Consider the following 27,811-nt stretch of genomic DNA (forward strand, 5'->3'; position numbering starts at 1 on the left):
GGTCAAACTGGGCAGAAAGTCTACAAACACATAACATCCTTATAGAATATGATGTAACACTATAGATCAACTTAGCTCAGAATATATAAAGCATATAAACAATTACAGCAATGTGATGCAACACACACAGCAGCTACTGATCCAAAATACTCAAAGCTTCATAGAACTGAAACCAACATTTATTTTAGCTCCATTCTGCTGCTGATACAGACTTTAGGTTTCTGAACATTAAACTTGTTGCTGCCTTTCATAGTGTGTAACTTGAAGGCCCTGAGTACTCTGAGTACTTTCTCCCACACTGGAAACACTGGGATGATCACATTATTTGAACATTACCTAATAAGACTGATTCAGCACAGACAGTTATGTTAAACTTTCCTAGCAGTCCTTCACAAACAGGGAACAGTCTGTCTATTCTCTCCATCTGTCAGCTGCTGCTGGCTCTTCCTCCTCCTCTTCCTCACACACTGCTGAGTTTGTCCTGGTGGATCATCAGGGCTGCAAAGCCTCACAGATGATGTGCAGCAGTGGGTCCCTCAGTCTGTCCTCACTCTGGACACTTGCAGTCGTCACACATGGAAATCAAATGTGTGATAAGCTGCAGGATTCAAACACAAGTGTAACTTATAAACACATGTTCATACTTTTATTCCACAATCAGAGAGAAAGAAACAGAGAGAGAGTGCAGGACAGACAGACAGGTGACAGTCTCAGGTGTACACACTGCTACACAACAGCACAGAGAAGCAGGATTTAGTGTTTGTGTTATTACGAAACAAGAAGAGTTCCAGATGGTGCAGTGGACACATGTGTGACTGCTGTGATTAAAGCATCTTTCTTTCAGCTTAACGAGTGAACCGTCAGCTCGTTCAAACACACGTTAAAGTCCGTTTGGCTCGACACCACCGAACAGAGGCAGCAATATAACACAGCTCACATTAACAGTGCAGTGAATCCTGCTTGTGCCGTGATGTTCAGGACTGCAAACCGAGCAGCATCACTGACTTTCAGCTTGTTGTGTTTGTGGATATATGACTGACTTTAATTATCCACAAAATCATCACATTCTCTGTAAGATTAAGGTCGACTATATATATATATTTATTAAAGTAAAGGCTTTAAAACCAAGTTAATTCTGAAAGTACAAACATCGCTAATGTCAACTTTCCCGACATGTGGCCAACAATAATGGTTTAATGTTCTTCATTAAAAAAATATTTGCGCATTAATAAGTGACATAATATTCAGTACTTACTTCTGAAAGTTTACTCTTCCTCCGCTCCGCTTCCACTGTTTTTTTTTCGGCAAAATTATCCACACCACCACCGCACTATGAAGTCTGGGATATGTTGGGCCATGAAGGCTACACCGACCCATCCTTAAAATTCAGGGAAATTAAGGACGCATTTCAGGGCCGCATTTCGGGCAGCCTTTGAATTCGGAAAGCCTTCTCTTGTGGCTGTGAGGTAATCGGCCTTAAAATGCGGCCTTTAAGGCTGCAAACCCCAAATCCGGTCATTGGTACTTCCTGGCTTGTGTAGTTACTAGGTAACAAAAGCTCAACACTGCCCCTAGCGTCCTGGAGCACTTCCGTTGTGTTTTGGATTTTGCAAGTGTTTTGGAGTTTGTACGTGCTTTTTAGTTTGCAAGTGTTTTTTAGTTTGCAAGTGTTTTTTAGTTTGCAAGTGTTTTGGAGTTTGTACGTGCTTTGTCTCTAGGGGCCACCGTACTAAACCACTACGGGTGTAATATACTTTTGGCCACTACGGTCTTCCGGCGCTGTTGCGAGTTTGAGATGCGGCGGCACTTTTAAAAAATCTCCTCTTTTACGTTTCGGGAGAGAAAATAAGTAACTCAACGCTCGCAACACATCCCAACGCTCCTCATTCATTGATCAAAGGTAAGAAACGTCGTTTGAAATAAGAGTAAACCAACAGAATACATTTACAGGTGTATATTACAGGTAATAGGTGTGTTGCGATTGCATTTACGAAGCATCCATCGGTCAGTGGTTACACTGAAATCATGCAGTTTGTGCTTTGACCTCCAGAGGGCGACAAATCAGCACAGACAGAGAGCTCCATTCAAACTTTGCTGCCATCAGGAATAATTCTTCAAATATAATCATCAGTGTTTGAGCAGTTCTGATATCAGGGACAATCTAGACATGTGTGACAATACTGAACATGTCAACATGACACACCTTAAACATCATGTGATCCACTCTCAGTCTGCACTTTCATTCATGACTTCAACAGGTTGAAATGAGCTTTGAACAAACATCAGTTCAGTGCTGAAATATTCAAACGCTGCAGGAAGAAGAACAACAAAGTGATGACAGATGTTTGTGCTTCAAACTGGAAAACCAGCAGAAATAAATCACAGCCTGCCAGAGGTTTAGGAGTTTCTGAGGTGCACCTGAACGCAGCATAGTGTTTCAAAGCCCCTGATTGTCTTCAAACGCCGCATTAGGCTGAAAGTTTACTTTCACTTCCTGAACTTCGTGGAGTGGCGCTTGTTGTTGGTGTGTGAAGAAACTGTAAGTTTGCTTTGTTTCCTCCTTTAACAGTTTGTCTTTAGGAACTTTACTGTTTGTTCAGCTCATGTTTGAGTTCTTCACACAACAAACTGTGTGTGTTTGTATTAAAGTCAGTGTGTAATGTTTCCTGGCTAACATCAGCTGTGTGCAGCTTAGTTCAGCACAAATCTGCCGCTCCATAGTTCACGGTAACGGACTCACAGCTGGACCAACGAGGCCGAGTGTGTCCGCCACTCTGAGCTACGTTCGTGTTTGTGTGCTTGTAGTTTGTACTTTGTGAGTTCACTCAGAGGACGCAGCGTACGTGATGACGTCACAGCCCTTTACCTCCTTTACTGTCACTGTGATTAATATTTACACACCACACGAGACACCTGACAGCATGCTAACGCTAAGCTAAAGCTAAGCTAACGCTAAGCTAGCCAAGAACCCAGAGTGATGTTAAAGCTGAGTAAACACTGACCCCAGACCAGCACCGTGATAAAGTGAGCTGCTGCTGCTGAACCTGAACAGGTAACAAAGTGATGAGCAGTCAGGCTGCAGGTTTCTACCTGTTCATGTTTCCACAGTAGAATCACTTTGAAGTGTCTTTGTGCTGTTTCATCTTTGATTTGTGTTCATAAACACTCAGAGAAACATCACGTGACCTCATCAGGATCTGTGTTGGTGTGTGGGGCTGTACCTCAGCTTTAGATTATGGTGATTATGAGACAGTGTTTCAGCTCATTTTACACAGTAACATGAAAGTACTGTTATGAGGAGTAATGACATAACATACTCCATTACTTTTAATTAAAGTGTTCTGTGTAATATGTGTAATAATGACTTTTTTGAGTAACTTCATCTCTGTCAATAACAACATTCATACGTGGAATAAAACCACATCAGTGGATCATTGCTGGAGCTGCCTGGACTTCAGTCTTCAGCATCTCAACCAACAGCATCGACATGCTGCTCCAGATGTCTGTGCTCCAGATGTCTGTGCTCCAGATGTTTGTGCTCAAGATGATCAGACTCACAGTTTCATCCTTGAAATAAGTGTTTATATTGTTGACCCACCATTGATCATGATCAGTGGTGGGTCAGCGACATGCTTTCTTTCCGTCTCAGGTTTAAATATCTGGGACTCTCCACCGTTTGGTTTTAAAACTGAAGAAGCTTCTCGGATGAAACGTCTTCCAGAAACTTAAAGACGTCTCTTTTCTTTCCAAGCTCCTTAGATCACATGACCTGGATGACTGAACCTACAGACATATTGACCTGGTTTCTAGGTCACATGACAGGTCAGAGGTCAGCGACTGTAACTCGGTTACTCCTGTTAATGTGAACTCACTGAGTGTTTGTGGTTTACCTCTCAGACTGACTGAAGATGATGATGGAGGAAGAGGAGGACAGAGCAGAGTCTGCAAGGTCCAGCTGTCCGTCTGTGAGGAGTGACGGGTCCAAAGATCTAAATCCAGGCTTCAGTGGTGAACCTGGAGCAACGAGGTCAGAGAGCTGAACTCACTGAGTAACAGAAATAATTCTGCACTGACATTATAATCAGTGTTGACTCTGGTTGATTGTCTGACTGTGTTTGTGAGCTGAGAGGAAATGAAAATGAGTTTGTAACAAAAATCAGTTTTGTCCAGTTTTCCTGTAAAAAGCTGAACTCTAATCTAAGAGGATGTTACTGACAGGAAACAGCTGCATTATCTGCAGTCTGTGTGATCACAGCTGCTTCAATCATGTTTGTGTCTGCAGAGGTCAGAGGTCACAGTCTGCAGGGTCCAGCTGTCCGTCTGTGAGGAGTGACCGGTCCAAAGAACACCCTCCAGTCTTCAGTGGTGAACCTGGAGCAACGAGGTCAGAGAGCTGTGATGACTCCTTTACATGTTTGTGTTTCCTGGATAAATATGACCTGAAACATCCTCAGATTGTTACAAAGATTCATTAAAAAGAAAACAATGAAAGAGAAAAGATCCAAATGTTCGACTTGGTCATTTGCTGTTTGAGGACAGTGATGCTCATATCTGTGGGGAAAGTGTGACCTGAGTGGGTTCATGTTTGTCTTTAAAGAACAGCTCTGATGCTCTTTGTGTCTGATCTGTTAAACAGTCTGAGAGGTCACACAGAGACCCAGCAGCTAAAGCCTGGATCATACTGGCTGCTGTTACTCCATCAGGACAACACTGAACCACAGTGCTGTTCATGGAAATCAGTGCAGCTTTACACTGTATCACCAAAGTACTGACTCGTCTGCCTTCACACATGTAAACTTGAGTGACATCATATTCTGAGTCCACAGCATTTAATATGATGTCAGCCAAGAGTTCAACATATAACAGCTTAAACTGTTCTGAAAAGGTTTTTTCACAGGTTAAAAAGTGTTTACGGGATTTTTAACAGTTCTTTCAGAAGCACATACGTGAGGTCAGACACAGGGAAGCAGCAACACTGACTGAACACAGCTTTTAGAGGCTAAATTCACATTTTAATAATGAAAGTGGCTTCATGTGTGTGTCCATGGTTCATCCACAGAGTGGAGCAGCAGAGCTCAGAGGGTCCCAGTGGTCAGTCTGCCCAGCAGCATCAAACACAGCTGGACTCCATGTTTATGGTCTGTACATGTACAACAACTACTTTATTATTAATATTAATACATTTGTTTATAGGTCCCTTTCAGAACACCAAGGACTCTGTGGACTAAATGACCAAAAGAAACAAACTTTGAAATCAGACGGTGCAAATGTGATCACAGGGAAACGTTTTAAACATCGAGGCTTTAAACAGAAACCAAAGTGAAACAGTTTGTAGTCGAGATCAGTGGGAATGAAGCTGAATAACTGTTTCTTCAATAACTCTGAGAAATAAATGACAAATATGATGGAAATTAGCAGCATTAGCACTTACTAATGATGTGAGTCAACACTCTGCTGTATTCAGACGACCACATTAGGTGGTGTAATGGAAACCAGTGGATCCAGTCCAGTCGTGGCGACCTGTGGCGAGTCGATCTGAGCAGCTACTAATGGAAACGGGGCCATAGATGTGTTTGTGCTTAATAACAGTGAATCACAGGATTTTTACATTACAGTTAAAATCTCATGTTGTTTGTTAAAGTGTGCAGTTCAGGGTGTGTTACTAAAACTGTGGTTTGCTCACTTTCCAAAGACCCAGCCCCCATAAAAAGCAGCCAATCAGCTCTAAGAGTTACACACACGTGTAAACCAGAGCAGCAAATCAGGTCCAAATGTGTTGTTCACAGTGAGTGGATCATCAGTGTGCTGCTATGTTAACATCCTGCAGCAGGATGTGTTTGGTCAGCTGGTTCACATTTCCTCAGGACCTTCTTGATGTGATGTTCTTCTGCCTCCCTGGCTGCTGTGTCTGTGGGGATGGCGTTCGCTCTGTGTTGTAGCGTCCTGATGACGCCCAGTTTGTGCTCCAGTGGATGATGAGAGTCAAACCTTAAATACTGATCTGTATGTGTAAACAGAGTGAACCTTTAAGACCAGCTGTCTGTATGATCAACTCTGTCACCTATAACATCGCCAAGTTTCTGGCTTCGATCATCAACCTGTTGGTAGTTCAGCTCTGAACACCAGTGAAATGTTTCTCCCACTGAAATCGCTGCATTCATATGAACAGAATCAGCGTTTTGGGACCGTGGAGTTGTGGAGAAATTCTCAGTTAATCAGATAAAGTCAAACTTATAATTGGTGAGGAGATCGTGGATGATATGCTTCTTGATTGTAAAGAAGTGGATGTTGTGTGGACTGAAGTTCAGAGTGGTGGGTCATTCATAAATATTCTGTTCCAGCTGCTGGAGGACAACATCATCACGTTTGTGAAGAACGAGCTGAAGAAGATCCAGAAGGCTCTGAATCCAAATAAGCCCCAGTGCTTGGAGTTTCAGAGGGAGGATGATGAGCAGAGGAGCAGCAGAGAGGCATTTGTGAAGATCACAGTGGACTTCCTGAGGAGAATGAAGCAGGAGGAGCTGGCTGACCGTCTGCAGAGCAGTAAGAGGATTTCTTACTTAAGGTTTTAAGCTGTTAGATAAATGAGACACTCATGACACCAGTGTGTTCAGTCATTTCTCAGTGGGTCAGAAAATGTCGTCAGCGATTTGTAAAATATGATTGTTGAAGTTGTATTTTTATTATTATTATTCAGAACTTCAAGCTGCTGTTTGTCATCGTAACCTTAAATCCACCCTGAAGAAGAAGTTCCAGTGTGTGTTTGAGGGCATCGCTAAAGCAGGAAACCCAACCCTCCTGAATCAGATCTACACAGAGCTCTACATCACAGAGGGAGGGACTGCAGAGGTCAATGATGAACATGAGGTCAGACAGATTGAAACAGCATCCAGGAAACCAGACAGACCAGAAACAACCATCAGACAAGAAGACATCTTTAAAGCCTCACCTGGAAGAGATGAACCAATCAGAACAGTGCTGACAAAGGGAGTGGCTGGCATTGGGAAAACAGTCTTAACACAGAAATACAGCCTGGACTGGGCTGAAGACAAAGCCAACCAGGACATCCAGTTCATATTTCCATTCACTTTCAGAGAGCTGAATGTGCTGAAAGAGGAAAAGTTCAGCTTGGTGGGACTTGTTCATCACTTCTTTACTGAAACCAAAGAAGCAGGAATCTGCAGCTTTGAAGACTTCCAGGTTGTGTTCATCTTTGATGGTCTGGATGAGTGTCGACTTCCTCTGGACTTCCACAAAACTACAATCCTAACTGACCCTAGAAAGTCCACCTCAGTGGATGTGCTGCTGATAAACCTCATCAGGGGGAACCTGCTTCCCTCTGCTCGCCTCTGGATAACCACACGACCAGCAGCAGCCAATCAGATCCCTCCTGATTGTGTTGACATGGTGACAGAGGTCAGAGGGTTCACTGACCCACAGAAGGAGGAGTACTTAAGGAAGAGATTCAGAGATGAGGATCAGGCCAGCAGCATCATCTCCCACATCAAGACTTCACGAAGCCTCCACATCATGTGCCACATCCCAGTCTTCTGCTGGATCACTGCTACAGTTCTGGAGGATGTGCTGGAAACCAGAGAGGGAGGACAGCTGCCCAAGACCCTGACTGAGATGTACATCCACTTCCTGGTGGTTCAGGCCAAAGTGAAGAAGGTCAAGTATGATGGAGGAGCTGAGACAGATCCACACTGGAGTCCCAAGAACAGGAAGATGATTAAGTATCTAGGAAAACTGGCTTTTGATCAGCTGCAGAAAGGAAACCTGATCTTCTATGAATCAGACCTGACAGAGTGTGGCATCGATATCAGAGCAGCCTCAGTGTACTCAGGAGTGTTCACACAGATCTTTAAAGAGGAGAGAGGACTGTACCAGGACAAGGTGTTCTGCTTCATCCATCTGAGTGTTCAGGAGTTTCTGGCTGCTCTTCATGTCCATCTGACCTTCATCAACTCTGGACTCAATCTGATGCAAGAACAACAAACAACCTCCAAGAAATCTAAATTATTTAACAAACCAAAACTTCAATCTCTCCACCAGAGTGCTGTGGACAAGGCCTTACAGAGTCCAAATGGACACCTGGACTTGTTCCTCCGCTTCCTCCTGGGTCTTTCACTGCAGGCCAATCAGACTCTCCTACGGGGTCTGCTGACACAGACAGGAAGTAGCTCACAGACCAATCAGGAAACAGTCCAGTACATCAAGGAGAAGCTCAGTAAGAATCTGTCTGCAGAGAAAAGCATCAATCTGATCCACTGTCTGAATGAACTGAATGATCGTTCTCTAGTGGAGGAGATCCAACAGTCCCTGAGATCAGGACGTCTCTCCACAGATAAACTGTCTCCTGCTCAGTGGTCAGCTCTGGTCTTCATCTTACTGTCATCAGAAGAAGATCTGGATGAGTTTGACCTGCAGAAATACTCTGCTTCAGAGGAGGCTCTGCTGAGGCTGCTGCCAGTGATCAAAGCCTCCAACAAAGCTCTGTGAGTAAACATGTGATCAGGCTTTATTTATAACATAAACAGTATCATGTGTGATGGACCCTTAAAAACTTAAACATATTTTTTTACATGATCATCAGCACTAAATACAGTATATTATAGTTAATGTTTGATGGCAGCAGTAAATGTCAGAGTGTCTTAAACATATCTGGGTGTCAGCTTTTATCAAAGTCACGTCCAGAATCATCCTGTAAGTAAATTTCTTTATACAGCAGCTTTCACAGGTCAAAAACCACAAAGTGCTTTACAATAGAAACAGGCAATAAAAACACAGAAGATAAAAACATTAAACAGCAAACACTGAACATCATACAGCCTAAAACTAGTTAAAGGCCACTCTGAATACTAGAGTCTGAATAAATGAGTTAGTGGGACCAGTAAAAGCCTTTGACTGGAAGATCTCAGATGTGAGAAGAGCTGTAGGATTGTAGAAAGTCAGAAACATAAACTGGGACTAAAAGTAAGGACTAAAACTTTAAATAACGCCTAAAATGAACTGGTTACCAGTGTGAAGAGATTAAACTGGAGTAATGTCCAGTCTAATGTGCTGGTTAAAAGCCTCGCAGCATGATTCTGTACTGACTGAAGACGTTCAAAGACTGTGATGGAGCCGTAGGTGATCAACTCCCTCATTGCTCCTCTGGTCTTATTGCTCTGCATCAGTGCACTGCTCAGCTGAAGATGAGTTCACTTCTATATGTTACAATCTGCCTCACCAGTACAGCTCCAAGGATCTGCAGCTGCTGAATCAATTATATTCCTCGTGTTTCTTCTGGTTTCCTGTTGTTAGATCTGCATGCTTGATTGTTTTTCAATCTCTCCAATGTCGTGCACTTTGATTTCCGACTGTACACAGTCTGTGAACCATGACAATTTGTGACAGAATGCAATGATCAGTGAGGACCCGGAGGACACTGACATTTACACTGTGCAGAATGAGACTTGAGACTTTATCTCACTGCTTTGTGGACGACTGATGGAAGGACTAATCACTATATCTGCTTTAATTGAACGAATTTCCATTTCACTGGTTCAGTCTCCCAGAATCTCTCAATCATACCTTGACCTTTTCCTAGAGTAACTAACCCTCACTCACCAGGATATGAGCCAGCCTTCCCTCTCATTGCTACATACTTACAGTCTTGCCTATCACCTAGGGCTGCACGATTAATCATTAGAAAAACGCGATCTCGATTCATACTTGTGTGCGATCTCATTTCCAAATGACAACGATTTAAAAAAAAAAAGACGACGATTGTACCGCATTTTGATCCGGGACGTAATCTGCATGAAAACAAGCGCTCACTCTTCCTGCTCAACAAATGACAAGGGCGGAGCCTTATACCACGTGATACAGAAGCTGTGCCGTGTGATGCTAAAATTAGCAGGAAAAACAACGGAGAGCACGTCAGGGATGACGAGAAAGTGACAGGAGAAAATCCGTCCCGGTCAACCACCCAAACACCAATAACGGGAACCTTATACAGCGCTTCCCTATACACGTCGAACTCGCGCAGGCACAAAGAAACTACGGAGGCTATCACTTATCACCTGACCAAAGATATGGCTCCATCAACACTGTGCAAAACGAGGGATTTAGGAAAACGATCAACACCCTAGACAAACGCTACACAGTGCCGTCCCGCAACTATTTTTCTATTGTTGCACTACCTGCTCTGTACACGCAGCGTCGAGCAACGGTGGAGACGGAATTTCAAGCAGGACAACATTTTGTTGTTTTTATGTTTATTTATTGTTTTTATGTTCAGTCTCAACTGTTACGAAGTTGATGTGCAGTTAATAAGTGCAATAAATAGGGATGGGTATCGTTTAGGTTTTATCCGATACCGGTGCCAAACCGGTACTTTTGAAACGGTGCCGGTGCTCAAACGGTGCTCAAATGGTGCTTAAAGAATGGAGAACACAAACTTTGTCCAAAAACCTCTCGTGCTCAGCTGTTTTTTTTGTAAAAAGATAACAATGTGTGCCTTTCCTGCAGCTATGGGGCATATATGGTATCACTCTTGACTGGAAGCAGTGCTTAAACAATGGAAAAAACACAAACTTTGTCCAAAAACCTCTCATGTTTAACTGTTTTCCACTTTTTCTTTGGTCATTTTAGCCTTTTTGGCCAGGGTGAAGGGAGTATCTGCCATCAAACAAGAAGACAGCCGCATGTACAGTGGGGCAAAAAAGTATTTAGTCAGCCACCGATTGTGCAAGTTCCCCCACCTAAAATGATGACAGAGGTCAGTAATTTGCACCAGAGGTACACTTCAACTGTGAGAGACAGAATGTGAAAAAAAAATCCATGAATCCACATGGTAGGATTTTTAAAGAATTTATTGGTAAATCAGGGTGGAAAATAAGTATTTGGTCAATAACAAAAATACAACTCAATACTTTGTAACATAACCTTTGTTGGCAATAACAGAGGTCAAACGTTTACTATAGGTCTTTACCAGGTTTGCACACACAGTAGCTGGTATTTTGGCCCATTCCTCCATGCAGATCTTCTCGAGAGCAGTGATGTTTTGGGGCTGTCGCCGAGCAACACGGACTTTCAACTCCCGCCACAGATTTTCTATGGGGTTGAGGTCTGGAGACTGGCTAGGCCACTCCAGGACTTTCAAATGCTTCTTACGGAGCCACTCCTTTGTTGCCCGGGCGGTGTGTTTTGGATCATTGTCATGTTGGAAGACCCAGCCTCGTTTCATCTTCAAAGTTCTCACTGATGGAAGGAGGTTTTGGCTCAAAATCTCACGATACATGGCCCCATTCATTCTGTCCTTAACACGGATCAGTCGTCCTGTCCCCTTGGCAGAAAAACAGTCCCATAGCATGATGTTTCCACCCCCATGCTTCACAGTAGGTATGGTGTTCTTGGGATGCAACTCAGTATTCTTCTTCCTCCAAACACGACGAGTTGAGTTTATACCAAAAAGTTCTACTTTGGTTTCATCTGACCACATGACATTCTCCCAATCCTCTGCTGTATCATCCATGTGCTCTCTGGCAAACTTCAGACGGGCCTGGACATGCACTGGCTTCAGCAGCGGAACACGTCTGGCACTGCGGGATTTGATTCCCTGCCGTTGTAGTGTGTTACTGATGGTGACCTTTGTTACTTTGGTCCCAGCTCTCTGCAGGTCATTCACCAGGTCCCCCCGTGTGGTTCTGGGATCTTTGCTCACCGTTCTCATGATCATTTTGACCCCACGGGATGAGATCTTGCGTGGAGCCCCAGATCGAGGGAGATTATCAGTGGTCTTGTATGTCTTCCATTTTCTGATGATTGCTCCCACAGTTGATTTTTTCACACCAAGCTGCTTGCCTATTGTAGATTCACTCTTCCCAGTCTGGTGCAGGTCTACAATACTTTTCCTGGTGTCCTTCGAAAGCTCTTTGGTCTTGGCCATGGCGGAGTTTGGAGTCTGACTGTTTGAGGCTGTGGACAGGTGTCTTTTATACAGATGATGAGTTCAAACAGGTGCCATTCATACAGGTAACGAGTGGGGGACAGAAAAGCTTCTTACAGAAGACGTTACAGGTCTGTGAGAGCCAGAGATTTTCCTTGTTTGAGGTGACCAAATACTTATTTTCCACCCTGATTTACCAATAAATTCTTTACAAATCCTACCATGTGGATTCATGGATTTTTTTTTCACATTCTGTCTCTCACAGTTGAAGTGTACCTCTGGTGCAAATTACTGACCTCTGTCATCATTTTAGGTGGGGGAACTTGCACAATCGGTGGCTGACTAAATACTTTTTTGCCCCACTGTAGCTATGATGATGTTTGCTAGTTCACCTTACATGCATTAATGTAATAACGTGGTTAGCCTACTCAACGTAAATTACACATGAACAACATTAAGCTACTCACGCAGAGAAGAACGGCTGCTGCTGCATCATCATCCTCATCATTTCTGCTACACTGGCAGGGCTAGGGGCCAGGACTCTCCTCTTCGGGTTTTTGGGGGATGTTCTAACTCCGGGTCGATAACAGGCATCACACCCGCAGTAGATGCGCTCGGTGTGAGGTCTCGCAGCAAGCTATCAAATACGGCGCATTTCTTGGCTTTTAAAAAAAACGCTATGCGTCGCCAGGTGTTTCATCGGATTCTTGGTGTTACCTCCTTTGACAGTATCACAGTATCAGCTTAAAGCACTTGTTGCTGCTGAGTTTGCATCTTTTGCTGTGAAGTACAGCCAGACTTTGACCGCTTCGCCTTGGACATAATCTGTAGCTCTGCTCTAACAGAACGTACGTACCCGGCCCCGCCTACTATCCTCGGAAACGTAAAATGATTGGCTAGAAGTGTATCACAGCTCAGGAAAAAAAAGCACCGAAATAAAGCACCGAAATGTGCGCTGCTTTTCGGTCTGGTTACTACCGTTTATGTCAGAACCGGTGCCATCATGGCACCGGACACCGGTACCCATCCCTAGCAATAAATATTTATACTGGAAAAGAAAATCGTGAGAGAATCGTGATCTCAATTCTAAGCCAAAAAATCGTGATTCTCATTTTATGCAAAATCGTGCAGCCCTACTGTCACCTGTTCACAGAATGAGTCATCACTTGTTTTTGTTTAGCATTTAATGAACAAGTTCCAGGTCTTTATATTTACACAGGGAACATTTTTAAACTAAAACGTTTTTTAGCCATAAATAGTAATGCACACTGACATTTGTCTTTCTTTCAAAGGTTCAACACAAGAAGTGATTTAAATTAATCACAAACAGTTTGTTATCAAATGACAATTTTTCAGATTATGTCTTTATTTTGTTTTTGTTTTTTAGGCTGAGTGTCCCTGATCTCTCTGAAAGAGGGTATGAAGCTCTGTCCTCAGTTCTCAGCTCCCAGTCTTCTACACTGAGAGAGCTGGACTTAAGTAACAACAACCTGCAGGATCCAGCAGTGGAGTTTCTTTCTGCAGGACTGAGAAGTCCACACTGTAAACTGAATACTCTGAGGTGAGATCAAGTTATGTTGTGCTTTTCATGAATTGACAGAATTAACCAATAAGAAGCCACTAAATGGGGAAAAAAGTCAGTTAAACTTCTGTAATAGTTTTATGTTAGTGTCATCTCTTAGTGTTGACTAGGGCTGCATGATTTTGCATAAAATGAGAATCACGATTTTTTGGCTTAGAATTGAGATCACGATTCTCTCACAATTCTCTTTTCCAGTATAAATATTTATTGCACTTATTAACTGCACATCAACTTCATAACAGTTGAGACTGAACATAAAAACAATTCCGTCTCCACCGTTGCTCGACGCTGCGTGTACAGAGCAGGTAGTGCAACAATAGAAAAATAGTTGCGGGACGGCACTGTGTAGTGTTTGTCTAGGGTGTTGATCGTTTTCCTAAATCCCTCGTTTTGCACAGTGTTGATGGAGCCATATCTTTGGTCAGGTGATAAGTAATAGCCTCCGTAGTTTCTTTGTGCCTGCGCGAGTTCGACGGGTATAGGGAAGCGCTGTATAAGGTTCCCGTTATTGGTGTTTGGGTGGTTGACCGGGACGGATTTTCTCCTGTCACTTTCTCGTCATCCCTGACGTGCTCTCCGTTGTTTTTTCCTGCTAATTTTAGCATCACACGGCACAGCTTCTGTATCACGTGGTATAAGGCTCCGCCCTTATCATTTGTTGAGCAGGAAGAGTGAGCGCTTGTTTTCATGCAGAGTACGTCCCGGATCAAAATGCGGTACAATCGTCGTCTTTTTTTTTTTTTTTTTTAATCGTTGTCATTTGGAAATGAGATCGCACACAAGTATGAATCGAGATCGCGATTTTCTAACGATTAATTGTGCAGCCCTAGTGTTGACCTAGTGTTGCAATAAACAGGATTTATTGCAAAAAATCTAAAAACTCTTTAGTGCACCCTCATTGCAATTTAATAACAGTGTTTAATGTTTATGTGTCATTTTTCAGACTGAGTCACTGTAAGCTCTCAGAGAGAGGCTATGAAGCGCTGTCCTCAGCTCTCAGCTCCCAGTCCTCTAGTCTGAGACAGCTGGACCTGAGTAACTCTGACCTGCAGGATTCAGGAGTGAAGTTTCTGTCTGCTGGAGTGAAGAGTCCACGCTGTAAAATGGAAACTCTCAGGTCAGGATTTAAAATGTTCCACCGATGATCATGTTAAACCTGATTTCTATTACTGCATAAACAGTCAATTGATTTGAAAAAAGTCTTAATGTAGAAATTAGCGTCTGGGGTTTTTAGTGATATTTGTTCACTTTCTGTCTTTCATTTGCAATGAAATGTCCCATCTGCTCCTCTGAGTCCAAATTCTTTATTTTAGCAGTGCTTCATCCACCAAACCTTCTAGTTCGATTCCTGTATTCTGAAGGTTTTTACAGAGCTGTTTGTTCAGATATCAGAATTTGATTTTCAGAAAATTTTAGTAATAAAAATATGATCAATTGATTATTTCTGACTGAAAAGATGAAATATATATTTGGTCATAGTGATATGACTCATTGCCTCACTTAAACATAAAATGTAAACAAAAATTCAAAACAATAGATTAATATAAAACTGAATTTGACTGTTGAGCTTAAAGTGAGCTTGAATGTTATTCACTTCCCGTTTTATTTTGGTAGTTATCGTCTCTGGTTTTTACTTTTACTTCCTCCCCCGACATTGTCTACATTAGTTTCAGCTGTAGAAGATTTATTGACTGTTTGATTTGTCACTTTTTTTAAAACTATAATTGTTGACTTATAAACTATTGCTAAAATGTATTTTTATTAAAATACCAAATAATTTATTACTTTATCATCTAATTAGATTATAATTCTGTAAATAGGGGAGATAGTGTGGTCTATGTGGGTTGTCTTCAGGTACTCTTCCTCCCACAGTCCAAGAACATGCATGCAAGGTTAACTGGAGATGTGTGATTGTGAGCATAAATTGTGTTTACCTGGCTACATCACCATGGTTACTGATGCTGAACCAATAACCTGGTCTGGATCAGGTTATGTTCAGAGTTTTTGTTTAAAATCAACTGAAGTGCCTCGTTTTCACTGATTCTTTCATTTACAGGAAGCTTTAAGTGTGATATAGAGTCAGTTAGGGTTGCAAAGGGGTGGAAAATTTCCGGTAAATTTCCAAAAAGTTTCTGGTAAATTTCCATGGTAAGTTAAGCTTGGGAATTTTGGAAATATTCCATATTGGAAACTTTCCATGGAAATAATGGGAATTATGGAAATTAATGGGAATTTAGGAGAACTAACTGGGAATATATTATTTCCAAGCATAAATATAAACAGAAATCATAAGAAAACCTCCATGCAAAATGTTTTCAACAGATATTTCAACAGATTTATTTGTAAGTACAGTAGAATAGAACACGTTTCAATAACTTGTTTCATGGATGAATAAAAACAGAAATGTTGAGTTCAATATTACCATCCCCTAACCCCGCTCATTCAAAAATGCCCCCTGTCCAAAAATCTCCACAAAGTCCCATTCAAAAGGTTAAATGAAAAATGCCACTTATCCTCCAAAACGTCCCATTAAACATGCAAATCTTCCTTCAAGCAATCCTCTTTTCTCATTTTTGCTCAGTCAATAGACTCTTCCTGGACCTCATCATCATCCAACAACATGTCCACTTCCTCAGCATCCAACTCTGAGTCTTCCTCTTCAGTGTCACTTTCCAGCCTTGTTGAGGATGGCTCTGTGTCAGGCTCAAAGAGCCGTAGGTTTGCCCGAATGCCGACCAGCTTTTCCACTCTCACATTTGTGAGCCTGTTGCGAACCTTTGTGTGGGTGTTGCCAAACAGTGACCAGTTGCGCTCGGAGGCGGCTGATGATGGTGGGATTTGGAGGAGGATGGAGGCTACAGGTGCAAGGGCCTCAGATTCACATAGTCCCTTCCACCAGGTGGCTGCAGATATGTGCTGGCATGACTGCCATATTCCATCCCCTTTCCAAAGGCCTTGCTTTGTTCGATACTTTGCCAAACTGCCTAGAAGTTTGCCTTTATCGAGACCCAGGTGGTCAGACATGGCTGTAATGACCGCATAGGCACCGTTGATCTCTTCCCCAGAAAGTATGCCCTTGTCATATTTGGGGTCCAGCATGTATGCTGTTGCATGCACTGGCTGCATGAAGCCAGTGCATGCTCCCTCTGCCGTTCCAATGACTTGACCACAGCCGTTTCCTCTGCTTTCAGTAGTAGGGAAGTGGGCAGAATTGTCTGGATTTCTTCTTTGAGTTCTGCAAAAAGGCACTGGACATCTGACAAGATGGCACCATCCCCCTCTATCTTTGCTATTGCTGCTGCAATAGGTTTGAGGATTTTCCTGCTGCTAGATACTCTTTCCCAGAACACATCATCCAAGATGACCTTCTTGATGTCACTGTCGATGCCTACAGACTGGGATATGGCCATCTCTTGCAGAGACTCCTTTCCCTCCAGAAGGCTGTCAAACATGATAACAACACCACCCCATCGCGTTATGCTGGGAAGCTTCAGTGTAGTACTCTTGTTCTTTTCCTTTTGCTTTGACAGAAATGTAGCGGAAGTTACTTGTTTGCCTTTAACATATTTCAGAACTTGCTTCACTCTCTTATTCAGAGTGTCCATTGTTTTTAGTGCCATTATGTCTTTTAGGAGAAGATTTAGTGTATGGGCTGCACAGCCAATAGTAGTTATATGTGGGTAGGTCTCCTCCACATGTGCCCAGGCAACCTTCATGTTGGCTGCGTTGTCAGTGACCAGTGCAAAAACTTTATCTGGTCCAAGGTCATTGATGATCACTTTTAGCTCATCTGCAATGTATTGGCCTGTGTGTCCGTTTTCCTTTGTGTCTACACTCTTGTAGAACACAGGCTGAGGAGTGGTGATTATGTAGTTAATAATTCCTTGTCCCCTGATATTGGACCATCCATCAGTGATGACTGAAATACAGTCAGCTTGGTCAATGGTCTGTTTCACCTTTGCTTGAACTCGACTGAACTCTTCATCCAGTAGATGAGTAGACAATGCATGTCTGGTTGGGGGAATGTATGCTGGTCGGAGAACATTCAAAAATCTCTTCCAGTACACATTGGATGTCAGCATCAGGGGTGAGCCAGTTGCATAGATTGCACGAGCGAAACACTCATCTGCGTTTTTCTGGCTAGTGTCATCCATAAAATCAAAGAATCCTCTGATGCCAGAGGGACCAGGAGCTGATGAGTGGGTATCTGACTCTGATACAGCTGAAACAGATTCATTTTCCCCTTGAGTGGAACTCCTGGCTGCTGCATGTGTTGGGCCTTGAGGAATTTTTTTGCACTTTGCAATGTGCTGCTGCATTTTTGTGGCATTCTTCACGTACGTCTTATCACAATATTTACACATATATACAGGTTTCCCTTGCACATTAGCTGGTGTAAAATGTCTCCACACATCAGATAGCGCATGTGGCATTTTTCTGTAAAATAAAACAAGAGCTTGTAAAAATGCTAATGCAATGCAAGAGATCGTAATAATACAATTGCAATATGATAATAAACAGATATAAATAGTAAGGCTAGCTAAACAACTGGAATGATCTTCAAAACAAAACAGCCAAATGAGGAAGCTAGCATCTTCTTTATGTTATACTAGCTATGGCTTATTTAGCATCTAACAGATGCTAGCATTTTATTTAGCATCTTATCAGATTGCTATCTATAGGATTAATACATTTTATGTGATATTCACAATTTAAACATTTAATGAATATATTTTCCCATAATATCATCAAAACTTACCTCACTTGTTAAGTCCACAGGCTCAAATGTGTGCCTTCAATACTCTTTGTCCTTCAGGCTCAAAAGTGTGGTCCATGTGTACATGTGATGGAGGCATGCACAGTGCCAGTAGGTGGTCTCAATAGCCATGCAGCAAGCATGTGCTCTGTACATGTGATTAAGGAATGGCATGGATATTCAAGTGTATTTGAATTGCATTTGTTTGTTTTTGTCAATATTATGCTAAAATATACTTTGCTCAACTATATTTAAGTTCCCTAAGAAGAGCCAACCTTCAATTTTGAAAATTCCCAGTTTATTCCCATAAATTCCCGTTAATTCCCGTTTATTCCCATGGAAAGTTTCCATCTTTGAAAATTCCGGGAATTTTGCAACCCTAGAGTCAGTCATATCTGACTAATGTCAGTGAATGAGGCCCAGCTGTAAAGTCACAGCAGTCACACTGTATGTGTCTCATTGTCACTGGAGTTTAGGCTCCATGCATCCAGCTGGTGCTGCAGAAAAAGTAGAAATGTTTCTGTTTGGTTCTAATGCTGAGTCTCTTTTACAAAGATAGCACTGCAGCTAATCCTGCTCATGTAGCCAGTTAGTAAAAACTCAAGTCACTGTCAGACACAGCAGACATTTATTGATAATCTCACTGTATGTGGTCTTTTAGCGCCTCCTAGTTGTGAACATGTGGAGTGGTGTTAGTCTGGGTGACGAGTGTAACTGTTGAGTGAGAAAGACTGTGGTCGTGTCCAAATTCATGGGCTGCTTCCTCCTGAGCACCCGGCCTTCGCGGTCTACGTGGGCCGGGTCCTCAGAAGGTCGGGTAGGCCGGAAGTAAACGGCCGTGAAATTGGACGGTCTAGCCTTCTGATTAGCGTCACCGCTGTCTCGGTGGAGTTTAATAAACTCGGCCGTCTGCTCCTTGCTATCTAAAATATAACAGGACACTGGTGTAAATTGTTGACCATCTCACACGTCTGTTTTCTGTTTGACGTTTATTCAGTTGTGTAAAAACCAAGGACGAACCCACCCGGGGGATTCATAGTTTTATTTTATCTAATCTGATAACTTTAATCTCAGCCAAACCGATTTACTCACGAACAAATAAAACACTGAAAAAGCCAAACAATGACATTTTTAGGTTGTCTAAGTGACTTATATATTACTTTTAACCTGATTAGCGAAAGTCTGCGGTGATCTGAAAATGATGTGCCGGGAGTTGTGCCGTTCTCGGCCGCATCAGTGACCCTCGAGCTCCCGGCTAGCTGTCGAGCTGGTGGGTAGCAGATGTCTCCGAAAACGTCGAAGCACTTTTGCAAATATGCGATATCTTGATAAACCGAGCAGATATTTGATGTTTACACAACTACTTTCTCGCCTGAAAATATGTTAAAAGTTTTGTGACCCAGAAAGATTAATAAGAGTAAATTTAAATCTTAGTAGCGGTCGCCATTACCAGAAACTGGAGTTTGGCTGGGCCGCAATATGAATTCTGGGATATGGTGGGCCACGAAGGACACACCCGACCCATCCTTCAAATTCGGGGAAAAGGAGGACGCATTTGTCGGCTGCATTCGGAGGAGTCCACGAATTTGGACAGCCTTCGGCGCGTCGCTGTGACGTTATCGGTCTACAAATGCGGCTCAGGAGGAAGCAGCCCATGAATTTGGACACACCGAGCATGCGTGCTGGTAGCACCTTAGCCACAGCTTGAGTGTGGAGGAGAAGCTGAAAAAGAAGGTTTTCTAGTTTGTAAGGAGGAAAAAAACTGAGAGGAATAAGTTAAAGAGAGGCTGGAGAGTAACACAGAGCAGCAATGAATGCTGCTCACACAATTTAGACAGTTTAGCATTAAATGTACGAGTGAGTTAGCTCCCAGCTAACTAGCAAACCAGCTAACTAGCAAACCAGCTAACTGCACCCACAAGCTGCGACTGCGTCTTTCTAACAAGAGCGTCAGACACTCAGACTGGTTTTCTTTGTGGATGATGATTTATTCTCACTGATCCTTCATGATGATGCTGCCATCCACCCACTGCTCCTAGCAGTGTTGCCAACTCCTCAGTAAGGAAAATTGCTATTGGCTGTCCTAAAAGTTGCTGGAAGTCGCTGAATGACGTCATCGCCTAATTTGGATAAATGGTCATGCTAATGTAATTGTAACGTACGTTGTAGGAGAGAAAAATAACATCGTGGAAGCGACATAACGTGAGTAAAAAACGTCCTGGAATGCATTTAAATAAATAAATCATAGTTCTGTCTGTAACTATTACAACACTCTCACCACATTTGTTAACAATTCTCTCAACAAATGTGTTTCTCCTCGTTCTTTGTTATCCAGCTGAGACTTTGGGTATAAATGTGTCATAAACAGGAGAAAGCAGTGCAGGTTCAATGTAATCAAACCTCAGACTGAGTTCAAAATCATCACCTGTCCCTGATACCACGTCAGCACCAGAACCATGATGTGTTTACTCACATTTAAAAAGGTGGAGGTCAGTGTGAATGGACTGTTGTCATTGGTCTGAATGTGCCTCTATAAACATGTGCTCTTCATTATTGATGTTTTCCTAATGAACAGAAAATGAGACTTAATAAAATCCTCTGACTGTTGTTGGAGCAGGTTGGGTCCTGGGTTTGAGTCCCCCGCTGAACCACAGGGGCTTCTAGCTTTGTTTCACAGTGTATAGAACAACAAATAAAACCAAATCTCAAAAAAACGCATCAAACTTTGAGGGTTGAACCAAGGATGAGGAAGCAGACTCGGCCCCAAACAGCTGGATATATGGATGTTACCACAGCAACCACAGCAGTGTGCTCTCAGTATATTTAGTTGTATAAAGGTGTTTGTGGTGTGTTGCAGCTGAAGCAGCCTCATGTATGTTGACACAGGGAGAAAATAGTGTGAGGACACTGTTCACAGCAGTCACAGCTCGCTGCCTTCAACAGTCTCTTCCTTCCTTGTTTGGATGTCACTGATATCATCTTCTGCTCTCACACTGACCACCTGTTGGAGCTAACATGCTAACATGGAAGCCGCAGGTATGCCACCTGTGGCAGCTGAGGTCACGTGATCTGAGTGTTTGAACCACACGTTGGAGCAGCGTTTCCAAACATCTGCACTTCAGAAGCTCCAAAGTGTGGAAACGTCACTGTGGAGCATCCCAAGAGATTTTCTTGCCTCTGCAAAGCTAAGCTTGCAAACAGCACCATAGTTTGTCAATCCCAACCAATCAGAGCGCTCCTTATGTCACGTCACATGACGCGTGTGTTTACCTCTTTGATTAGCACCCAAAGAACTAAAGAAAGGCTAAAAGGACGTTCAGCCAATCAAATCCCTCCTAGGAACAGGAAGTCTAGAGAGGAAATGGAGCAGAGAAGGAGAATCACCAGTTTAAATGTCTGAGTTTTAAACTGGTGACCCTGTAAAGAGGCTTTTATTGACTCTGTTTTCTTTACAGCTTTTTTCACCATTTAAACTGTTTAATATCAGATTTAGAAATAACTTTTGGACAGTTGTTGTACATTTCCACTAAAATGTGACACAAATAATGACTTTCTGACTTTACTTTGGACTAATCTAACGACTCAGCCTAGCTATGTTGGACTTGGTGTGGAAGCAGCTCCCAGTTTGAGTTCAGGAGACAGACACCCTCTACTTTGAAGATCAGCTTCAAACTTTCCTTTTTGATAAAGCTTATAGTTCGAGCTGGATCAGGTGACCCTGAACCATCCCTTAGTTATGCTGCTATAGGCTCAGGCTGTTGATGATGCTCTGCTTTCTTCTCCACTCCCCTCTTTTCACTCCTGATGCTTTTATATGTCACGACTGCATGTCCTTAACTTTTGTGTCTCTCTGAGCTCATCTCTTCTCTTTCCCCTCACCCTGCAACCAGTCATGGTAGATTTTTTTGAAGCTGAGCTTTGCTCTCTTCAGTTGGGTGTCTTCCCTGCTGCCTTTAAAACGGCGGTGGTGAGGCCCCTTCTGAAGAAGAGCAATTTGGATTGTAATGATTTTAATAACTACAGACCTGTATCCAACTCACCATTTTTAAATAAAATCTTAGAAAAACTTGTTTTTACTCAGATTACTGATTTTCTCAATGATAGACAGATCCTGGAGATATTCCAGTCTGGATTTAGGGTGAACCACAGCACAGAGACGGCTCTCCTAAAGGTTTTAAATGATCTTAGATGTAACTGGGACTCCCAAAAGCTCTCAGTCCTGGTGCTACTGGATCTAAGCGCAGCCTTTGATACAGTAGACCACGCTATTCTTTTAAACAGACTGAAACACATGGTGGGCCTCTCTGGTGCTGTACACAACTGGTTCACTTCCTGTCTCTCAGACAGAACTTTTATGGTGAGTATGGATACATGCTCCTCTAAGATCCATAGAATGACATGTGGTGTGCCTCAAGGGTCGGTTCTAGGCCCTGTACTTTTTAATTTGTATATGTTGCCTCTCGGCAGTGTCATCAGGAGGCATGGAGTGAACGTCCACAGTTACGCTGATGACACGCAGCTGTACATCTCCGTGTCTCCTGATGACACCAGACCAATGGATGCCCTTTTTAACTGTATCTTGGATATAAGATCTTGGATGGCAGAAAACTTTTTACAGCTTAACCAGGACAAAACTGAAGTTTTAATTGTCGGTCCTGAGGCTCAGAGAGAGAAACTCTTGTCTAAATTAGAGGCATTTTCACTATGTCCTTCGCTACAAGTGAAAAACCTGGGTGTTATTTTTGACTCTGAGCTTGGTTTTATCCCACATGTTAAACATGTAACCAAAATTGGATTTTATCATCTAAAAAATATAGCCAGAGTCCGCCCTATTCTCTCTCGGGCCAACACAGAGATGCTGATGCATGCTTTTATTACCAGTCGCATTGATTACTGCCCTGCTCTCTGGTCTTCCTAAGAAGAATATTTCACCTTTACAACTTTTACAAAACTCGGCAGCTCGTGTGCTGACGAAGACCAGAGGGCGGGCCCACATTACACCGGTTTTAGAATCGCTGCACTGGCTCCCCGTGTGTTTCAGGATCGATTTTAAAGTTCTTTTACTGGTTTTTAAATGTCTTAATGGTCTTGGGCCTTCTTATCTCTCAGATCTGCTTTTACCATACGAACCCTCGCGGACCCTGAGGTCCTCTGGTACTGGCCTTTTGATTGTCCCTAAAGTCAGGACACATACTCACGGAGAGGCAGCTTTTCAGTGGTATGGTCCTCGTCTGTGGAACAGCCTGCCGGAGGAGCTCAGGGCCGCAGAGAACGTACATGTTTTTAAGAACAGGCTCAAGACCCACCTTTTTAATTTAGCTTTTACTTAGCGTTTATTTATTTTATGCTTATTTATTCTATCCTGTTATTCTATTTATATTATATGCTGTGTGCCCAGCCTGGAGGCTGCAGTCTGTAACCGGCTCCCTGTGATAGTGTTTCCTCACCTGGCTCATGTGTGCCCAGCCCAATTTTACTCTTTGTGTGTGTGTGTGTGTGTGTGTGTGTGTGTGTGTGTGTGTGTGTGTGTGCGTGTGGGTGCGCGCGTGGGGGGGGGATATGTATCCATGATCGTTTATGTTAATGAGAGTGTGGGGAGTGAGTTGGAGGGCGGGGGGGCGCTTTTAACCATGTAAAGCACTTTGTGCTATATCTTTGTATGAAAAGTGCTTTATAAATAAAGATTGATTGATAGATTCTCCTCCAGGAGCCTGTTTTCACTGGGAGGATCGTTGTGTCAAAGGGAGTTCTTCCTTCCCACCATCACCAAGTGCTGCACACAGTGGATTGTCTGGTTTTTGGGGCTTTCTCTCTAATATTGGAGGCCTTACACTGTTAAACAGCTTCAGACGACTGTTGTTGTCTGTTGGGAATTGTCACTTTTAAATAAAGTTACATTGAATGGATGTAAATGGATAGATGTTATTGTGACAAACAGAAAATGATCTTTAAAAGATAGATTGTTGTTTTGTGTGTCTGCAGTCTGTCAGGCTGTCTGATCACAGAGAAAGGCTGTACTTCTCTGGCCTCAGCTCTGAGCTCCAACCCCTCCCATCTGAGAAAGCTGGATCTGAGCTACAATCATCCAGGTGACTCAGGAATGAAGCTGTTGTCGTCTGGACTGAAGGATCCAGGCTGGAGACTGGACACTCTCAGGTATGGAGAGAATGTCTGATAGAGGAGGACAAGCTGGAAACATTTCCTGTGTCCTTCACTCACTTCCTGTTTGTTTCCTGCAGATGAGACATGAACAATCACACATGCAGGAATATTTTCAGGGACAGACACACTAGTCTAGCTGGATAGTACGTGGATATTTATGTAGGGGGTCTCCAAGGAGTCTGTTTGCAGGAACATTAATGATAACTGATAAGTCATGTTGAGAGTTTCCTTAAAAGTAGACCTACAGTTAGGTCCATAAATATTTGGACAGAGACAACATTTTGTAACTTAAGTTTTTAAAAATCTCAGTGACGAACCAATTTCAGTGACCAAAAACGCCGTTTACGTGTGGACGAAAGGTGCAAACGCATAGAAAAATCTGCGTTTTCAAAAATACCCGGGTACGTGTGGACGTAGCCTAAGGATCAAACCTCTATCATTATGCAATCGATTATAGAACTCTAAGCATATATGAGTAAATATTTCTAAGCATAAATGACAATCAACAATATAAACCTTACAGCTGGTTTTAATAACAGAATTTATTTGTTTCTCAAATGAGAAAGAGCTATCGAGAAACACTCCTAAATCTTTAGTTGTTAACTTTTCCAGTGGGCCAAGGTCAACATTATCTGCTAATGCTAAATAGGCTGCCGTTATTAACTAACGCTAATTTGATGCGAATTAGCATTATGCACTAATGTTAACACTTACTTTTTAACAATGTGAACGGCTAATGCTAACATTACAACAATCTGAGCTGCTAATGCTAAGTAGGCTGCCATTAGCACCTACGTCTAATTCAAGGCAGATACGCATTAGAACCTAATGCTCATATCGTTTTCCTTTACTTTATAACAACGTGAGCAGCTACTGCTAAATAGACTGCTGTTATTAGCTATCCACCAAAAATATCCACCAGGGTGGATATTTTCGAAAACTCAGTTTTTGCATTTACGTGTGGACGAGAAAAACGGAGAAAACGCAGAAAACGCAGCGTCAAAGGTGTGCGCCTTTTTTGACGTCACACTGTGCGCCACGTTATTGTTTGGGTGAAATGAATTTCTACAATACTGTTACTGTTAATTCTACTCTCTGCAGTGTTTACATGCTTACATATACACACAGTTACTGTCCCTCCACACATACGACTCGGTTCTGCTTCTGTGCCCCAGCTTTGTTTACTTTTTCCCACCGAGGCTTCTAGACTTCTGATTGGCCAACATTTCTACAGGTTAGGAATATAGCGCCACCTGCTGCTTTGGCATGTTCCTGGCAGCGTTTTCCTTCATTTCTGCCTTTATGTGTGGACGGGATTATTTTTTAAAACGGAAAATCTCCGTTTTTAAAAATACCCGTGTACGTGTGGACGTAGCCTCAGTAGTCTGTAAAGACTCTGTGTGCCTTCCAGAGTGCTCTGGCATGCACACACACCTTAAGGTCATGAGAGAGGTCGTACCTTCTCTTACTGATTTATGGTTTAGGAGAACACCTGCTCTGTGTCTGGTTAAGTATAAGAGCCCTTTGTTAGGGGGACCGCTGGACTCTTAGCACCAGCTTTGGGGAGTCTTCACAGGGTCACATCTGGAACACACACAGACACACACGCTATGCACAGACTGGTACTCTTTGTTCATACCTGTGTAAGACGTCATAATGAACTTGTGCATATTCATGTAAGCTCAATAAAGAGCAGTGTTACGAGGGAGCAGACGAGAGCGACTGAGGTCAAGTGAAGGAACGGCGCTGTCACAGTTCTCTCCCTCATCAATTGTCTGGTTCCAGCGGTGGGTCTGTGCTAGACGACCCATCACCAGCTTTTTCCAGCTGTTTCCACTGGTTACCAGTACGTGGTAGAATCCACTTCCAGATCTGGTTGTCTTTAAATCTGTGAATGGATTGGCTCCATCTTATCTCTCTTTAACAAAAGAATCCAAGTGGAGCCCTCAGGTCTGCAGATAAGCAGCTTCTGACCAGAACTAGACGTAAAAACAGAGGTGAGCTTTATCGATGGCTGCAGCCAAACTCTGGAACAGTCGCCCTTCACATCAGGTCGTCACCAACACTGGACATTTTTAAAAGCCGGTTGGAAACACATTTGTACTCTGTAGCTTTCAATCCTGACCAGTCTTTATAGTCATTACTGTGTATGTTTCCTATTTTCTCTCTACTCTGTGCAGCACTTTGGCTCAAGCTGTTTTTAAATGTGCTGATAAATAAATGTAGATTTCTTTGAATAAAACAGTGGAGCCGAGCTTTGAGCTCAGTGTGTAACAGTGTGTGTGTGAGAGCCATGTAATGTCCATGTGTGCATGCTGACTGTGCTGCTCTGACCCCCCTCCTCCTTTCAGGGTGGAGCCTGCTGGAGTCCGATGGTTGAGACCAGGTCTGAGGAAGTGTAAGTGTGTTTTTAATGGGATTCATGAAAACAAAGCAGCACACATTCAACCATCTTCATCATGTCAGGAGTCATCATCAAAGTGTCAATCAATGAACAGATGATGGATCAATAACTGCAGCTGGATTGTGTTTGTTCTCTCCATCAGATTCCTGTCAACTCACAATCGACACAAACACAGTGCACACAGAGCTCCAACTGTCTGACAACAACAGGAAGGTGACACGTGTGGAGAAGGTTCAGTCATATCCTGATCATCCAGACAGATTTGATGGTTTTAATACTCAGCTGCTGTGTAGAAATGGTCTGACTGGTCGCTGTTACTGGGAGGTCGAGTGGAGAGGAGACGTTTCTATATCAGTGAGTTACAGAAGCATCAGAAGGAAAGGAGGCAGAGACTGTGTGTTTGGAAACAATGATCAATCCTGGAGTCTGTGCTGCTCTCATGATGGTCCTCGTTCTGTCAGGCACAATAACAGATCCACATCCATCTCCTCCTCCTCCTCCTCCTCCTCCTCTGTCTCTAACAGAGCAGCAGTGTATGTGGACTGTCCTGCTGGCACTCTGTCCTTCTACAGAGTCTCCTCTGACACTCTGATCCACCTCCACACCTTCAACACCACATTCACTCAAACTCTTTATCCTGGGTTTAGGTTTCTCTGGCCTCCTGGTTCCTCAGTGTCCCTGTGCTGAGTGGAGTGTAAAGAGTGTCTCCTGTTACAGAAACACTCTGACTGTTGAACAGATAGTTCAGTCTGTACATGTCTGTCTCTTTCACTCACAAACACGTTTTCAGATTCATGGATTCAATCAGTTGATGTTTGAAACTCTTCTAAATGATTCCTTGTAAACTTCTTCAGTCACAAACAAACAGGAAGTGATGTCACATGTGTTCCTGTCCACACAGCAGAATGAGTCTATTGCTGACAGTGATGTACAAACAGAGTGAGCATTTCTGAGGCCCAAAATAAACTGAGT

At 42.9% G+C, this 27,811-nt stretch overlaps 1 protein-coding gene across 1 annotated transcript; it reads left to right on the forward strand.

Moving 5' to 3' along the window:
- The first annotated feature begins 2,479 nt into the window (after positions 1-2,479).
- Positions 2,480-27,780, forward strand: LOC147300697 (protein NLRC3-like). Its single transcript, XM_086284915.1, has 11 exons — positions 2,480-2,539; positions 3,898-4,027; positions 4,283-4,384; positions 5,060-5,138; positions 6,342-6,543; positions 6,698-8,498; positions 13,323-13,496; positions 14,461-14,634; positions 24,256-24,429; positions 26,787-26,833; positions 26,982-27,780. The coding sequence occupies exons 2-11, from the start codon at positions 3,909-3,911 to the stop codon at positions 27,524-27,526; spliced, it is 3,417 nt and encodes a 1,138-aa protein (XP_086141041.1). The 5' UTR covers positions 2,480-2,539; positions 3,898-3,908; the 3' UTR covers positions 27,527-27,780.
- Positions 27,781-27,811: the final 31 nt, after the last annotated feature.

This window comes from Aulonocara sp. 'chitande type north' Nkhata Bay, unplaced genomic scaffold (assembly GCF_057382095.1).
Source record: "Aulonocara sp. 'chitande type north' Nkhata Bay isolate Kocher_YH1m ecotype deep benthic unplaced genomic scaffold, A_spYH_male_GT1.1 unmapped_scaffold_19, whole genome shotgun sequence".
Classification (NCBI taxonomy): domain Eukaryota; kingdom Metazoa; phylum Chordata; class Actinopteri; order Cichliformes; family Cichlidae; genus Aulonocara; species Aulonocara sp. 'chitande type north' Nkhata Bay.

Bases quoted from the DNA above. Each gene is read 5' to 3' on its own strand.
- LOC147300697 (XM_086284915.1), top strand. From the start codon at position 3,909: ATGATGATGGAGGAAGAGGAGGACAGAGCAGAGTCTGCAAGGTCCAGC. The intron at 4,028-4,282 runs GTCAGAGAGCTG...TTGTGTCTGCAG, and splicing joins GGTGAACCTGGAGCAACGAG to AGGTCAGAGGTCACAGTCTG. The intron at 24,430-26,786 runs GTATGGAGAGAA...TCCTCCTTTCAG, and splicing joins TGGAGACTGGACACTCTCAG to GGTGGAGCCTGCTGGAGTCC.